The 18703-nt window shown below is 39.3% G+C and overlaps 1 protein-coding gene across 3 annotated transcripts; it reads right to left on the reverse strand.

The window, feature by feature from the left end:
• Window positions 1-12421: 12421 nt before the first annotated feature.
• LOC104098296 (uncharacterized) lies at window positions 12422-17816 on the reverse strand. Of its 3 annotated transcripts, XM_070188367.1 has the most exons (5): window positions 17661-17816; window positions 15557-15968; window positions 13390-13869; window positions 12856-13053; window positions 12422-12718 (listed from the first exon to the last, which is right to left on the reverse strand). In XM_070188367.1, the coding sequence occupies exons 2-5, from the start codon at window positions 15864-15866 to the stop codon at window positions 12684-12686; spliced, it is 1023 nt and encodes a 340-aa protein (XP_070044468.1). In that variant the 5' UTR covers window positions 15867-15968; window positions 17661-17816; the 3' UTR covers window positions 12422-12683. The 3 variants fall into 3 exon arrangements, with proteins under 3 accessions (XP_070044468.1, XP_009603285.1, XP_009603286.1); XM_009604990.4 differs by having other exon boundaries at window positions 12422-13053; XM_009604991.4 differs by lacking the exon at window positions 17661-17816 and adding an exon at window positions 17603-17623 and having other exon boundaries at window positions 12422-13053.
• Window positions 17817-18703: the final 887 nt, after the last annotated feature.

Here is an 18703-nt window from a genome sequence, read left to right on the forward strand (position 1 = left end):
TTAGTCAACAACTCCACGAGGTACCAAACCTTGGACAATTCACAACTCACGGGTCTCAATACCTGAACCCTAACACTTGGCATCCTATGCCCTCATAACACCTCATAACCACACTGACGACTCACGTACCAATAGAGCCATTCTCGCATAGAAGACAAATAAATGAGGGTGAGCATCTATGCTCAACAATATCAAGAATACCTCTTATCCGATAAGAGTGCTTAACTACATGTATGCTTGTGCAAGTGTCCTACCATAGTCCATATCAGCAAATAAGCATAAGGAAAAAGAACGGACAACACGTAGAATATTTTCTCACAACTTTCACAAGATAAAGCTCACACAGGTATGTATACCACTTCACAAATATCAATAACAAGAATGCCCCCAGGCCACAAATCATCACAAATAAATCCCTGACACAGCCCACCTTGTCTCGCCACGTGTGCAATAGTAACATAAATGTCCGCCTTGTCTCGCCACACGTGCATAATAATATTCCCATCTTGTCTCGCCACATGCGCAACCCACACATATATATATATATCCCACCTTGTCACGCCGTATGTGCAAATATCAGTAGTAACAATAGCACGACAGAAACCTCGTGTAACCCCATAACAACAACCGCACGGCAGAAACCTCGTGCATCACAATAATAACAACCGCACGGCAGAAACCTCGTGCATCACCACAACAAATACAACAACAACAATGGTAATAATACAAAGTACGACATGTAAATCAACTCAAGAACTTTTAAATCACAGGAAAAATATGGGACCAAATCACAAGGAACAACCATAATAAAGAATGATAGGCGTAAAGAGAACAACTCAATAAAGTGGAAACTAATATGTATCAACGATCCCACAATATACATTTCAACAACAGGGAAACTAATACGAGTCAAATAATTCCAAATAAAACAAGTCGACTAAGAAATATGATATCTAAAACTTCTTTTAAGGTTGAGAAATTACTAAGGATTTTCAATAATTAAATTAAGGATAAGCAGCGGAAAGATAATCATAACCTCAATTAAGACTGAACAAATTATAATATGATACAATAATAATTTCAAATAAAGATAAGTAGTTATGAAAAGATAGCATGAAAATAGAGGAGATAAAATCTTCAGTTAAGTCAAATAATAGTCAAATAGGCAATAAGAGTGAATCATGACAGCAATTAATTTTAATTAAAGTATGTAGAGGCGAAACTAGTAAATATGAACTTAATCATATCAAGAACAACTTCATACTCAGTGAATATAAGGACCTAAGAATTCTAAAAGGCCAACTTTTCACAAATAAGTCCGAGCACGCACTCGTCACCTCACGTGCATGGACTACAGATCAAAATAGAAGACTCAAATCCTAAGGGAAAAATCCCCCACACAAGGTTAGGCCAGATACTTACCTCGAACCAAGCTCAAACAGTCCGTAAGAATGTCCTTTCCTCAATTAACCGACTCCGAATGGCCCAAATCTAGCCAAACACAATTGCATAACATGAATACAACAATAATAAACTTATCTAATCAATGAAATCAATATTTAATAAAAATTCCGAAATTCGCCCTAAAAAGTCGACCCGGGCCCACGTCTCAAAATCGGATAAAAGTCACAAAATACGAACACCCATTCACTCGCGAGTTCACTCGTACCAAAATTATCCAAATCCGATGTATAAATCCCAATCAAAACTCAAAACTCTTAGTTGAAGAACTTCTCCCCATTTTTCCTAAGTTTTCAATCCAAACCCGAAACTAAATGGAGAAAACAACTATGGATTAATGGAAAACAACCAAAAACGAGTTAGGAATCATTACCCCAAAGTTTTCTTTGAAAAGCCCTCGAAAAATCGCCAAATTCCGAGCTCTCAAGTCCAAAAACAAAGAATAAAACCAAACCCTCGGATTTCTCTTTTCTGCCCAGGCGTGACCGCACCTGCGCATAACTAGCCGTATCTGCGCGACCACAGGTGCGCATGTCCAACCGCACATGCGCTTCCTCTCGCTTCTGCGCGCCAAAAATCCGCTTCTGCGGAGCCGCTGATGCGCACAATTTCTCCGCACCTTCGGAGACTCTCAAGTCCAGTTCTTCTCACACCTGCGCCTCAATCTTCGCATCTGCGGGCATCACAGATGCGGAATTTTCCTTGCACCTGCGACTCCTGGCACTCCTCTATTTTTCCGCTTCTACGCTTGCCTCTCCACACATGCGCTCTCGCACCTGCGGTCTCTTCTTCGCAGGTACGAAAATACCAGAAGCCTAAAGATCTAGCTGTAACACAAATCAAACTTTTAATCCGTTAAGCACCCGAAACTCACCCGACACCCCCGGGACCTCAATCAAACATACCAACCAATCCTAATACACAATACAAACTTAGTCGAGCCATAAAGTCACATTAAACAATGTCGAATCCACAAATCGCACCATGAATCAAACTCATATATTTCAAATCTTTCAACTTCTAAAACTCGTGCCGAAACCTATCAAATCAATCTGGAATGACGTCAAATTTTGCACGCAAGTCCCAAATAACATAACGGAGCTGTTCCAACTCTCGGAATCGTATTCCGACCCCGATATCAAAAAGTCCAATTCCGGTCCAAATCTCCAAAAATTCGACTTTCGCCATTTCAAGCCTCAATCAGCTACAAACCTCAGATTTACAGTTCGGACACGCTCCTAAGTCCAAAATCACCCAACGAAGCTAATGGAACTGAAGGAACTCCATTCCGGAGTCATCTTCACATAGTTTTGACTACGGTCAAAATCCCAAGACTTAAGCTTCCGTTTTAGGGATTAAGTGTCCCAAATCACTCTGAATCATCCGGTAACTGAATTCAACCACGCACGCAAGTCAATACACATAATATGAAGTTGTTCAGGGCCTTATGCCGTCGGGCGAGACTTAAATTCTCAAAATGACCGGCCGGGTCGTTACATCCTTCCCCTCTTAAACCAACGTTCGTCCTTGAACGTGCTAAGAATCGCCTCGAAGTCTTTAAATCACTGAAGGTACATATCCAACACACACCCGCGGGCGACTCCATGTCACCCCAATCCATATAAGCCTGATGACACCATCCCAACTGTAATTCATCCTTTCAGCCAATACCGATAAGCCTTAGAGTCAAAATGCTTACCTTCCATTTGTCTTCAAAAGACCCGATTCTAAATCCATAACCGATAACAGTCTCAACCAGCTGTAACAACTCATGCCTACACTTACAAGGTACGACCACACAACAAAACGCCACACATAGGCCCATGATAACATTTCTGATCACAATAGCTGCCCGAAATCAAAACCAGCACCGGCAATTAGACCCATATCCGTTAGCAACCCGTTTCAAACCTCCACAACGCTGATAATGATGCAAGAAACACGAAGACCTCATAACTATACACCCAATTCAACAAATCAAAACTAACACCACCGGGAACTCACCCCGCAAGCCAAAACTCAAGAAGCACATAACGAAATGGACTAAGTATGTAAAGGGAAACACATAAGATAAATATCAAACAAGCCCGACAGGCACAACTTTCTAACAATACCCTACTACGAATCAATTCAAAATGAAAAATCAAAGTACATGAACAAATCATAAGGATCTCATCCCAGCATCACCCTCCACCGCGACACGCAGCCCGACTCAGATATATCAAATCACATGGAATAGCGAGGGTCTCACCCTCAACTCTGAATTAGAAGTCGAATACACATCATACAAATGGAAATCTTCCACTAACTCAATTCTGCCAATAAAATCTCAACACTTGCTAAACTCTCACCCCGGTAGAGTATCAAATCATAATTTATAATCAATTTACTTAGGAATCACATCAACCTTCCATAATGGACAACATGAATTCACTTCTAGTCTTGTAATAATGAATAGAAACAAATGATAGACACGGGCTACCACTCATAGAGTCTCCTAATAGGGGTAAACACCTAAACATAATACTGAGTCATAAACGCACCCATATGTAGGACAACAAGTAGGGGAACTCGCCCCGATAAGCAGGACCGAATCAAAATACGAATGGTGCCCCTCTGTAACAAATCAAAAGAATACATGTATGACATCATCCGGCGCAGTGACCTCGAGCCTACTATATGAAACACATCAATGGGTCGGGCCTTCCCCTCTTGGGCGCCCTCTACTCGCCTGAATACTCCGATGTGACACACCTGTCCAAAGTCTAGGACAATCTCTCATCCTGTGGCCGGTATCTCCACACTCGAAGCAACCTCTCTACTGACGTGGTTGTGGGAATTGTGCGGTACGGTTACTCTGAGACCCATGAGCACCCAAAATATTGTACGAAGCCTGAAGTGCAAACTGAACTGGCTGACCCACAAAACCTCTACCATGTCGTACCCTGCCTCCAAAATAAGGACCAGTAGATCTCTCCGGTCTACGAGGCCTCCTCACCTCCCTGTTCTCTCTCTCCTGATCTCGCTTATACTCTCTCTCGTGGCCTCGACTATCTTCTCTCTCCTGGTCCCACACGCCCTCTACTCGGCTGGCGATCCCTACCACCTGCTGAAACGAAACATCTGACTCTAACTCACGAGCCATGCTGAACCGAATGTCATGTCTGAGTCCCTCAATGAATCTACGGACACGCTCTCTAACTGTGGCGACCAAAGCAGGTGCATGCCTGGCCAAATCACCGAATCTCACGGCATACTCTGACACCGACATAGTGCCCTGGCGCAGCTGCTCAAACTCCGCGCGCCATGCATCTCGAAGGGACTGAGGTACAAACACTCTCAGGAACATCTCTGAAAACTGAATCCATGTAAGTGAAGCTAACTCGGTCGGGCTACCCAACTCATATGCCCGCCACCACTAATAAGCCGCTCCCCTAAGCTGGAATATAATAAAAGCAACCCTGCTCGTCTCCACAATACCCATAGTACGGAGAATGCGGTGACACTCCTCCAGAAAACCCTGTGCACTCTCTGAAGCCAAACCGCTAAATGTAGGAGGGTCATATTTCTTGAACCTGGCAAGTCTAAGATGCTCTTCCTCAGATGCTACTGCCCTGACCACGGGCTGAACTAGGACCACAGGTTGTGTCGCCATGATACCAGGAGCCTAACCAACATGAACTCGCTGCTCTGGGGTGTGGGCGGCAGGAGTCTGGGTTCCTCCTCCGGTCTGTGAAGTAGTTGGTGCAACCGGAATCAACCCCGCCTGAGCCAATGTACCAAACATGCTCAGGAACTGTACTAAGGTCTTCTGAAGTCTGGGGGTAACAGCAGGCGCCTCCGGTACCTCCTCCCCAATTGGAACTAATGGCGGCTCCTCAACTGCTGCTCTGGTAGGTGCTCTAGCTGCGACACTTACTCCTCATCGGCCTCTGCCTCTGCCTCTAGCGATACTTGCTCCAGTAGCAGCGTCGTCTATAACTGTAGCTCGTGTCCTCACCATCTGTGAGAGAAAGGAATGATAGAAGTTCAAATTCCGAGATCAATAAGCTGGCACGATAGGAATGAAAGAAGTGAGATTGTCCTAAAAGTTCTGTAGCCTCTCGAAGATAAGTACAGACGTCTTCGTACCGATCCGCAAGACTCTACCCAAACTCGCTTATGACTCGTAGCACCTATGAACCTAGAGCTCTGATACCAACTTTTCACGACCCAATTTTCCCTCCGTTGGGTATCGTGATGGCACCTAGTCTTAGGGACTAGGTAAGCCTAACAATAATTAAAACAATAACATTATTTAATTAGAATCTCTTAAAAATTTCCAAAACCGGTAGTACAAGTCATAAGCTCTACAGAGTGTTTGCTAGAAAACTTCTAAATACAACTGTCCAGAAATAAGTATAAACAGTGCAAAACGAAAACTGAAAGGTGACTCCAAAGCCTGCGAACGCAGCAACAGGTTTACCTTGAGTCTCCACAGCAACAGTCCACACAGCTAGCTAACGAACAAGTACCTGGATCTGCACAAAAATGTGCAGAAGAGTAGCATGAGCACACCACAGCGGTGCCCAGTAAGTATCAAGACTAACCTCGGTGGAGTAGTGATGAAGAACAGTCAAGACACTCATTGGTCTAATAAACTGAACAGATATAAGCACATGAATAACAGAAGTATGATGTATACATAAAGACTATGCAATATGGCTCACAATACAGTAATGGCATTATAGCAAGAAAACAACAAGTATCAGGGGAATATCATGAAAATGACGCAGACAAAGTAAATGGAACGCAACCTAAATCCGGAATCACGAATACAGCAAGGACAAGTAATAACTCAGTAATTACAACCGCTATTACATCAGGTTTTAGTTAACAACTCCACGAGGTACCGAACCTTGGACAATTCACAACTCACGGGTCTCAATACCTGAACCCTAACACTTGGCATCCTATGCCCTCAAAACATCTCATAACCACACTGACGACTCACGTACCAATAGAGCCATTCTCGCATAGAAGACAAATAAATGAGGGTGAGCATCTATACTCAACAATATCAAGAACACCTCTTATCCGATAAGAGTGCTTAACTACATGTATGCTTGTGCAAGTGTCCTACCATAGTCCATATCAGCAAATAAGCATAAGGAAAAAGAACGGACAACACATAGAATATTTTCTCATAGCTTTCACAAGATAAAGCTCACACAGGTATGTATACCACTTCACAAATATCAACAACAAGAATGCCCCCAGGCCACAAATCATCACAAATCAATCCCTGACACAGCCCACCTTGTCTCGCCACGTGTGCAATAGTAACATAAATGTCCGCCTTGTCTCGCCACACGTGCATAATAATGTTTCCACCTTATCTCACCACATGCGCAACCCACACATATATATATATCCCACCTTGTCATGCCGCATGTGCAAATATCAATAGTAACAATAGCATGGCAGAAATCTCGTGCAACCCTATAACAACAACCGCACGGTAGAAACTTCGTGCATCACAATAATAATAACCGCACGGCAGAAACCTCGTGCATCACCACAACAAATACAACAACAACAATGGCAATAATACAAAGTACGACAAGTAAATCAACTCAAGAACTTTTAAATCAAAGAAAAAATATGGGACCAAATCACAAGGAATAACCACAATAAAGAATAATAGGCGTAAAGAGAACAACTCAACAAAGTGAAAACTAATGTGTATCAACGATCCCACAATATACATTTCAACAACAGGGAAACTAATACGAGTCAAATAATTCCAAATAAAACAAGTCGACTAAGAAATATGATATCTAAAACTTCTTTTAAGGTTGCGAAATTACTAAGAATTTTTAACAATTAAATTAAGGATAAGCAGCGGAAAGATAATCATAACCTCAATTAAGACTGAACAAATTATAATATATTACAATAATAATTTCAAATAAAGATAAGCAGTTATGAAAAGATAGCATGACAATAGAGGAGGTAAAATCTTCAGTTAAGTCAAATAAGAGTCAAATAGGCAATAAGAGTGAATCCTGAAAGTAATTAATTTTAATTAAAGTATGTAGAGGCAAAACTAGTAAATATGAACTTAATCATATCAAGAACAACTTCATACTCAGTGAATATAAGGACCTAAGAATCCTAAAAGGCCAACTTTTCACAAATACGTCCGAGCACACACTCGTCACCTCGCGTTCATGGACTACAAATCAACATAGAAGACTCAAATCCTAAGGGAAAAATTTCCCACACAAGGTTAGGCCAGATACTTACCTCGAACCAAGCTCAAACAGTCCGTAAGAATGTCCTTTCCTCAATTATCCGACTCCGAATGGCCCAAATCTAGCCAAACACAATTGCATAACATGAATACAACAATAATAAACTTATCTAATCATTGAAATCAATATTTAATAAAAATTTCGAAATTCGCCCTAAAAAGTCGACCCGCGCCCACGTCTCGGAATCGGGTAAAAGTCACAAAATACGAACACCCATTCACTCGTGAGTTCACTCGTACCAAAATTATTCAAATCCGATGTCTAAATCCCAATCAAAACTCAAAACTCTTAGTTGAAGAACTTCTTCCCATTTTTCCTAAGTTTTCAATCCAAACCAGAAACTAAATGGAGAAAATAACTATGGATTAATGGAAAACAACCAAAAACGAGTTAGGAATCATTACCCCAAAGTTTTCTCTGAAAAACCCTCGAAAAATCGCCAAATTCCGAGCTCTCAAGTCCAAAAACGAAGAATGAAACCAAACCCTCGGATTTCTCTTTTCTGCCCAGGCGTGACCGCACCTGCGCATAACTAGCCGCATCTGCGCGACCGCAGGTGCGCATGTCCAACCGCACATGCGCTTCCTCTCGCTTCTGCGCGCCAAAAATCCCCTTCTGCGTAGTCGTTGATGCGCACAATTTCTCCGCACCTGCGGAGACTGTCAAGTCTAGCTCATCTCACACCTGCGCCTCAATCTTCGCATCTGCGGGCATCGCAGATGCGGAATTTTCCTCGCACCTGCGACCCCTGGCACTCCTCCATTTTTTCGCTTCTGCGCTTGCCTCTCCGCACATGCGCTCTCGCACCTGCGGCCTCTTCTTCGCAGGTGCAAAAATACCAGAAGCCTGAAGAGTTAGCAGTAATACAAATCAAACTTTTAATCCGTTAAGCACCCGAAACTCACTCGAGGCCCCCGGGACCTCAACCAAACATACCCACCAATCCTAATACACCATACGAACTTAGTCGAGCCTTAAAGTCACATCAAACAACGTCGAAACCACAAATCGCACCATGAATCGAACTTATAAATTTTAAATCTTTCAACTTCTAAAACTCTTGCCGAAACCTATCAAATCAACCCGGAATGACGTCAAATTTTGCAGGCAAGTCCCAAATAACATAACGGAGCTGTTTCAACTCTCGGAATCGCATTCCGACCCCGATATCAAAAAGTCCACTTCCGGTCCAAATCTCCAAAAATTCGACTTTCGCCATTTCAAGCCTAAATCAGCTACAGACCTCAGATTTACAGTCCGGACATGCTCCTAAGTCCAAAATCACCCAACGGAGCTAATGAAACTGATAAAACTCTATTCCGGAGTCGTCTTCACATAGTTCCGACTACGGTCAAAATTCTAAGACTTAAGCTTCCATTTTAGGGACTAAGTGTCCCAAATCACTCTGAATCATCCGGTAACTGAATTCAACCACGCACGCAAGTCAATACATATAATAGGAAGTTGCTCAGGGACTTATGCCGCCGGGCGTGATTTAAATTCTCAAAATGACCGGTCGGGTCGTTACAAAAATTCATCGCTTCACCATGACCATTTCTTATTTTTGGCGTTTTAAGTTCATAAAACAGAAATTCAGGAAAAAATAGATTTTCATGTGTTATAGTCCGCGCCATCTGCATGAATTCTGGCGATTGACTCCGAATTTCCTAAAATTTTGTGGGCTCATCAAAAACAACCTAAGCATCGGTTTGTGTTTGTGTTTTTAACATTTTAGGGCCATAAAACATGAATTCAAGACGATTCTCATATTTTTGTGTGCTATAGTATACTCCATCTGCATCAATTTACGCGATCAATTCTGAATCTTTTAAAATTTTGCGGGACCATAAAAATGATCTAATAAAAATTAGTCATCGCTTCGCCATGACCCTTCCTTATTCTTTGGTATTTTAGGGCTATAAAATTAGAATTTACGACGATTCTCAAATTTTAGTGTGCATCCACACCATCTGCATGAAATCGGGCGATCATCTCCGAATCTCCTAAAATTTTGAGGGCCCATAAAAATGACCTAATGAATAATAGTCATCGCTTCGCTATGATCGTTTCTCATTTTTTGGCATTTTAGGTTCATAAAACGGGAATTCAAGATGATTCCTAGATTTTCGTGTGCTATAGTTCACACCATTAGCATGAATTTGGCCGACCAGCCCAAATCACCTAAAAATTTTCGGCCCAACAAAAACGACCTTATGAACAATGTCATCATTTCTCCATGACCGTTTCTCATTTTTTTTTTAGTGTTTTAGGGCCATAAAACAAGAATTCATGACGATTCCTAGATTTTCGTATACTATGTCCACGCCATCTTCATAAATTCGGGAGATCGACTCTTAATCTCCTAAAATTTTGCGGGCCCATAAAAAGACATAATGAACAATAGTCATTGCTTTCCCATGAACGTAACTTATGTTTTTGGCATTTTAGGGCCATAATATAGGAATTTAGGACGATTCCAGATTTTTATGTGTCATAATCCACTCCATCTGCATGAATTCGGGCGACCGACTCCGAATCTCCTAAATATTTTGCAGGCCCATCAAAAATGATCTAATAAACAGTAGTCATTGCTTCGCCATGGTCGTTCCTCATTTTTGGCAATTTAGGGCCATAAATCAGAAATTCAGGACGACTCCCAGATTTTTGTGTACTATAGTCCACGCCATCTGCATGAATTCACGCGAACGACTCCAAATCTCCTAAAATTTTGCGAGCTTAACAAAAATGACCTAATGAACAGTGGTCATCGCTTCTCATGATTGTTCCTCATCTTTTGGCATTTTAGGGCCATAAAATAAGAATTCAGAATGATTCCCAGATTTTTATGTGTTATAGTCCACGCCATCTGGATGAATCCGGGTGGCCGACTCCGAATCTCCTAAAATTATGCAGGACCATAAAAAGAATTACCTAATGAACGATATCCATCTCTTCGCCATGGTCGTTCCTCAATTTTTTGGCATTTTAGGGCCATAAAACAGGAATTCATGACGATTCCTAGATTTTCGTGTGCTATGTCCACGTCATCTGCATGAATTCGGGGGACCGACTACGAATCTCCTAAAATTTTGTGAGTTCATCAAAAATGACCTAATGAACTATAATCATTTCATCACCATGACTGTTCCTCATTATTTGGTACTTTAGGGCCATAAAATAAGAATTCAAAACGATTCCCACAATTTCATGTGCTATAGTCCAAACCATCTATATGGATTCGGCTGACCGACCCTGAATCTCATAAGATTTTGACGGCCCATAAAATGACCTAATGAATAATAGTCATCGCTTCGCCATGACCGTTTCTGATTTTTCGACATTTTAGGGGCATAAAACAGAAATTTAGGACGATTCCTAGATTCTCGTGTGCTATAGTCCATGCCATCTTCATGAATTCGGGCGACCAGCTCCGAATCTCCTAAAATTTTGCGGGCCCATAAAAAACTACCTGATGAACAATAGTCATCACTTTGCCAGGATTGTTCCTCATTTTTTCGCGTTTTAGGGCTATAAAATAGGAATTTAGAACGATTTTCATTTTTTTGTGTGCTAATGTCAACGCCATCTTCATGAATTCGGGCGATGAGTTACGAATCGCCTAAAATTTTGTGGGCCCATTCAGATGACATAATAAACAATAGTCATGAATTTGTCATGACTGTTCCACATGTTTTGGCGTTTTAGGGCCAAAAAATATGAATTCAAGTCGATTTCCGATTTTTCTTGTGCTAATATTCACGCCATCTTCATGAATTTGAGCGGCGGGCTTCGAATCGCCTAAAGATTTGTTGGCCCATAAAAATGACCTAATAAACAATAGTCATTGCTTCGCCGTGACCATTCCTCATTTTTTGGCGTTTTAGGGCCATAAAACAGGAATTGAGGATGATTCCCATTTTTTCGTGTGCTAATGTCTCCGCCATCTTCATGAATTCGAGCGACGGATTCCGAATCGCCTAAAATTCCGTGGGCCCATAAGAAACGACCTAAAGAACAATACTCATCGTTTATGCATGACCGTTCCTAGGTAACGCGGCCTAGCGACAAATACTCATTGCTTCGCTATGACTTTCGAGTTTATTTTTCAGCGTTTCGTGGTCATGCAACATAAATTTAGTACATGTTGATTTTGTAGAATATTTTTTACGAACTCTGATTGGCCTGAAATTTTGTAGTACCATAGGAAACGGCCTTGTGACCAATACTCATTGGTTCGCCATGACTTTAGAGTTCATTTTATAGCGTTTCGAGATCATGCAACACTACTTTATGATTATATCCACTTTCTCATGTGTATTAGTACATGCTGATTTCATAGAAGTTTATTGACGGATTCCGATTGATCTGAAATTTTTTAGGTCCATAAGAAACGACCTAGTGACGAATTGCGTTGCATGACAAACATTGCTTTTTGGCATTTCGGGTTCATTTTTTGGTGTTTTGGGGTCATGCAACACAATATTATATACTCTATGCTACTGTATTTTCAAGTCATATCATAGCAGATTTTGGCGTCATGAAACATCTAGAAATGCATGCAACAGAAAACCAACTATGGTCAAGTGCTATGACGTTAACTTACTCAATGAGGCATGTTCCTAATTTGTATAAATAGGAAATGGAGGAAGTAAGAAACCATGCCAAAACTGAAGCTCTGAGATCTTTTAATAAGCATGTAAAATCCTGGAAATAATCTTGAGAAATTGGCCTCAATATATTGCTATTTCTAAATTGACAAAAAAAATTGAACTAAAATGAGCAGCTGAAATTGAAGAAAGACTTTATTCTGCAAGTCATATCGAGGCTTTCAAACGCATCCAAAGCTTAGAGTTTTTGGCAGAACCGGTGAACCACTGAGCTGGTTAGATACGTGGGACAAAGGGCTCATAGTATCTGCTAGAGCGGCTACACAGTCGAAAGGGAAAGAGACCATAAGGGATCTGTACACGTGGCAAAATTTACTTGAAGCCGCTTCAAGAATGCCCCCAACAAATTGATTTGAGAATCCGGAAGAAACGAGATGGGACTCATAATTCTCAAGACATGCAACTGAGACAAAAATAGCATGGAGGATCACCTGAGTTTTCTTCAGGGGCAATTCCATCTAAGCATACACTGTGAAAAGAATGACCACACGGAAAAATAGCAACATTTGGGAGAACCAAAGGCTCAACATCATCATAATATTCATCTACATATTCAGCAGGCATGTAAGACAGATCATTTTCACATAGTGGGCAAGTGATTCCAGAAGATTCAAATGTTTCATCCGGACCTGCAATTTACAGATTATTGATTAGCAATGCACTAAAGCAGAAAAAACTGAAATGCATATGCTGGTGAGCACTGTGTTTATCCCGATAAGGGCAGCACAAGCAAGGTTATGTCATTGAAATCATCGCTCGTTGTGCACATTCCAGAAAAAAGTAAGCAAATTAACTCGCCATAAAATTTACAGTACGACTGAATCTATATATCAACTAATCAGTAAAATCAGGATCGCTTATGTTCTGTAAGCCTATATATCCCATTTGCTTAAGATTAAAGCGCAGCTTTCTTACCCTAGATAGTGGTCTTGGAACACTATGAAGAGATAAAATTTTAGACATACCTTCCCATATAATATGGTGGATAGGCTCTTCATTAATTCTTAAAGGCTCCTTGGTACTTGTGGACGATTTAGACTGCCTGATGGAAGTAGGGATCCTTGTCTTTCCCATCGAATTCTGGTTGAGGGTCCTTTTTTGCGAAATATCTGAAGTTGGAGCCTTTTGATATTTGGATTGATGGACAGGAGTTTTGCCCTGCGTCTTTTGACGTGAAAGCTGGGTCTTAGATGAAGTCTTCTGAAGTTCAGAGCTCTTTGTATGTCTAGGTGTTGGTTGTGATTGATGGCTAGAAGTCTGGGTTGGCGTTATTTCCTGTAGGACTTGATGCGCGGCGGCTGAAATCTTCTTGATTTTCTTAGTTACAGGAGGCAAGGGTGGTCTTCTAGGAGCAGGAGCATCTTTCACTTGGCTTGTCTTAATTGCTTCTGATTCCGAACCTTTTTTTAACCTTGTCTTCATTTGCAGGACTTGGACTGTATGATCTGTCAGAAGTAGTAATCAATGTTAGAAATCTCATGAAGCAATAATTGGAACAAAAAGTATATGGACCCTCTAAAATAAGGGAAAGGAGTACTTTTCATGCTGATACTAAAATTTTACTCCTCCCGTCCCAAGAAGGATGATACTTCTGCGATTTCGAGAGTCAAACTTCTTAACTTTGACCATGAATTCGAACCTAGAATCTTTATGTTTTTTAAAATAAAATTTATACATTTGGAAACTACATAAAAAGTACTCTATAAGTCACAATAATTAACAATTCAAAATATTTAAAAAGGTATATGAAAAAGACATAGTCAAAGAACAACTCGTTTGACTCTCGAAATCAGAAAAGTATCATCCTTTTTTGGACTGAGGGAGTATTACTTAAGCCCTTGGTACTTTTAGGAATAACCAACATTCAATTGCAGAAAAAGTACATGTGCTAATGCATTATTATAGGTTTTAACAGTAACCTTCAAATCTCAGAAGCAGTATAAGTACTCCAGATAACTTATAAACCAAATGGAAAAAATGTGTATACTGCTTAGCCACCTCAAGTACCATATCATTCATGTAGCCCCTCAATATGAACTCTAGCCATTAATTAAGAATATCTGACTAAGTTGCCGATGCCTGACACGAACAGTTCAGTCAGAGACCCGAGGGATGAAAACGGAACATATATTGCCTCTCTTTATCATGGAAGTAAGCTCCAGTTCCATATCAGTAAAGCAATCTGAAATAGCATCGGTCTCACAATAAGAGACAGGAACTGCGTCCGAGCTCTTTTCTATCTATGCAAGTTAGGGGAGGGAGAGAAACAAGAGCAAGAGCATTAATCTTATTTAACTTGCAGGCACCAAAATAAAATGGGGGAAGTTATTCATTAGGTGTCATTTTACTTGGTAATCTAACTGGCTTGTCTTATACCAAAAACGAGTATATGCCTTTTCACTAATCTAGTTGGCTGCTCACTACATGGACTTGAATTTTTTTTTTAAAAGATAATGAAGAGACAAGCCACAAAACCATGAGGAAAACGTGAAAGCATATCCAACCAGATTTAGATTATCCTCGACCATTTGAAAATCTTATTATAATTGACAAAGATTGGATAAAGAAATTGACCGTTGGAGTTTGGACTTAAAGAGTTCCTCAGAATCTTCTTTTGCTAATATTGGAATTAATATTTTTGTTCACTTCCATAAGATCTTTTTACACACTAGTCCAGATGACAATAACTACCACATCTACATTAAAAATGGTATCTTGATATCCTTGAAAAATGATAAAGCTAAACTGTAGCAAGCGTATGATTGGCAGAAGGCATGATGTATTCATGTCTTGCCTTTTCTTGTTTTGAACCTAAGTGAGATGCAACATGAAATGGCAATAACACCTAATCTGATGGTATAAAATTTCAGCTGAATTCAACGGATAATGTATTCATGTAACATAGTGAACTGCACATAGAATTAATTAGAAAAAAAAGGAGAAAATGACATCGATCTAAGGTTAAGCAGTAATGCTTTCATGCGGTAACGAATAAACAAGCAACTTCAAAAAACAAAAAATCATGCTTGAATAGAGCTACTAAATTGTCTATAGTCAAATAGACATGCTTTATCAAAGTATATTGTTCTTCTTCAAAAGGAGGACATGAAAGGAAAGAAAGTTTACTGTTACCGTTTTGCTTTTCTGTATTAGTTTTTCCAGAAGAACTAATTGTAGGTGCGGAAAATGAACTTCTATTCCTTGTCTCAGCGCTCCTCAACTCCCGTGTACTTTCTGTTTCTTTTCCACACAAAACTTTTGTGCTAAAAGCAAGTGATGAATTCTTCTTTAGAATTTGGGTGGTGTCCTTGCTAGATAAAACAGGAGATCTCCGAACAGATGACACTGAAGTAGGAACTGGGGCATCTAACTGCTTTTCCTCAACTTTACTACAGATGGAGCCGTTCGTTTTACATTTCCGACCTAAAGGGCCACCAACCATATTTGATGATCAGGTGAACTTGAAATTAGCTTCGTTCAACGAAGAAGCTAATGTAAAGCCGCAAATCTCCTCAGCAACAAAGGCCCTCCATTTGTTGTGCTACTGCAATAACCACATCAAAAGGTCACATCTGCTGAAATGCAAAACCAAGATAGCATCTATAACATATGCACGTTATTCACACTGCAAAGCATCCATACGTAGATTATAGATAAATCTAGTACTAAAAAGTTGTCTAACAGACAGTAAATTCTTTTCTCTATTAACTTTATCAACTGATAATACTTCTACCAAATTAATAAATTAAACTACCATAAATAACCAAAAGGCCCAAAAGGACCTGTCTCCATTAACTATATCCACCAATAAATCCTATTCCCAGCCTATTACACCTAAAACTGACAGAAATAACTAAAACAGTCACCATAAAAACATATGAGAATTAAATAGAACCTGTCCAGCAATATCTATTAACAATATCCACCAATTAATCCTAATCTCAGTTTATTACGCATACCAGTGGTTTGGTTGATGGATTAGTTATACAGGGATTGTTTGTACGGAGATTAATAATACGAGGATTGTTATACAATAGGATTATTTTTTAGGGATTGCCTCTTATACACATATTGCCTATTCCACCTTCTATTCCATATAAAATAATACATAGGTCCCCGTATAACTTATATCTACATGAATGTTATCAAAGGCGAAAAGCGCAAAAAAGCTCTAAGGTTTGGTAGGACTTTAAGCGCAAAACGCAAATAAAGTGTGGGCTTTATTAAAGAAATGCACAAATGGAGAAAAACTACAAATATATACGTGTAGTCCGAGAATAATATCTATAAGCATGAATACCAAATATATGGACAGAGAAATTGAAGAAAATTTATGATAAAGTGAAATATCAATTGTTTAGTGTCGCCTCTTCCGGATTACGCTCATCGGCAAGGAAAAGTATGTCATAGAGCCTTAATGACAACACTGAAGCGCCCGCTAAGCGACGTAAAGTGCTCAACATGTTTTGAGCCTCGCTTTAGGGCTTAAGCGTGTGTCTTTGATAGTTTGGTTTCCGGTATTAAAATCCACATAACTTAAGTTAATTCTAGTACGGGAAACCAAACATTGTAAATAAGGAGATTAACATGTAATGCAGGGTTTTGTACTTCATACCAAACACTGTGTAAAACAATAGGATTTTTTTTTGCTTATACTTAAAAGTTACTATTAACATGTAATGCAGGGTTTTGTACTTCATACCAAACACTGTGTAAAACAATAAGATTTTTTGCAGCAGGATTTTTTTTTTTGGCTTATACTTAAAAGTTATTAACATGTAATGCAGGGTTTTGTACTTCATACCAAACACTGTGTAAAACAATTGGATTTTTTGCAGCAGGATTTTTTTTTGCTTATACTTAAAAGTTGTAACCAAACGGTCCTTTAATACTTCCCCAAATAACCAAAATGATCGCAAACAAAAAACTCTGTTTGTGTCTCAAATTAATGAAAACCTCATTACACCTGACATGTAACAGTAATAAAATCTACAGCGACACACAAGCTAACAAACCTTAAAAACACAATAAAGAAAATCAAATAAACCTTAAAAAACTTCAAGAAACCCATATAGGTATCTAAAAAAAGTCCACGAAAAATATAAAATTCAAATACCCAGAAGACAATATTTGAATTAAAAAAAATTCCGAAAATAGAAAATAACAATAGAATAAAACCAGTATTAGCAGCATAATCGATTCTTGAATCATCTACAAATATAGAAAAAGAAGGCACCTGTTGTAAAGGAACTGAAAAAGCAATTAAGAGACGCTAATAAGGATTAAAGGGGGTGTGAGTATAACGAAAAAAGACAAAATCTTGAAAAGGGGCGGTGGATTAAGAAGAAAGAAAGAGGGATTTGAAATTCAGACGTTTGTTTTTGGGGAAAGAGTGGTAAAATTGGCTTTTAAAGGTTTTGGTTGTGGGGCCCATTTGCATTATTTTTTAGTGTTGTGGGGGGGGGGGGGGGGGGTTATTTATGTGGAATATTTTCTAAATAATTGAGTTAACCTAACCGACATAGAGAAATTAAAAATAAAATAATTTCAAACACTAGTTGGCTTAATATTCTAGTTGAAAAGTTTCTTTAATGTTAAGTATTAGCCAGCAAATAGCTATAATTTCCTAGTACTATTTTTCTTCCTTTTTTACAACTAGCTTGAAGTAATAAGATGCATTGGTCTACAAAATATATTTACAATATTATGTCACTTGAAAAGTAATTTCAAATTTTTTATTTAATAGCATAGATGGTAACCTAATATAAATGGTAAATGATATGCTATAACACAGTAAATTACACTGATGATGTAAAAAACTTATTACTACTTTTCAGTGTATATATAACGTAAACCCTAATTACAGGAGACAGTGAGATTATACAAAGAATAGTTTTTTTTATGCAGACAAATCTCATGCTTAAATTTTTAGCTTGAAAGCATTCTTTGAAGCAAAAATCCCGGTAAATCAAGTCTGCGCAGGATACTTGACTTTTCCATGTGCAAGTCCGTAAAAAGTTTTCGCCTAAAGCTCGACTCTGCAAAGGCCTTTCAGAGATTGACCTTTCTTTCTCTATTTCCGATCTAATCGGTCAAACTCTCATCTCATATGTCTATTTTGTTCTGGCTAGCGAAGTCGGATATTCTATGTTTAGTGATGAATAGTAAAGTTATGAACTCAAAAATAATTGGAAAAGAAAAGGCAAATCTTACACTTAAATTGTACCTTTTAAAAGCTTTGCCACCTTTAACTACATATCTGAAATTGTACTGGGTATG

This window comes from Nicotiana tomentosiformis, chromosome 11, assembly GCF_000390325.3.
Source record: "Nicotiana tomentosiformis chromosome 11, ASM39032v3, whole genome shotgun sequence".
Taxonomy (NCBI): Eukaryota; Viridiplantae; Streptophyta; class Magnoliopsida; order Solanales; family Solanaceae; genus Nicotiana; species Nicotiana tomentosiformis.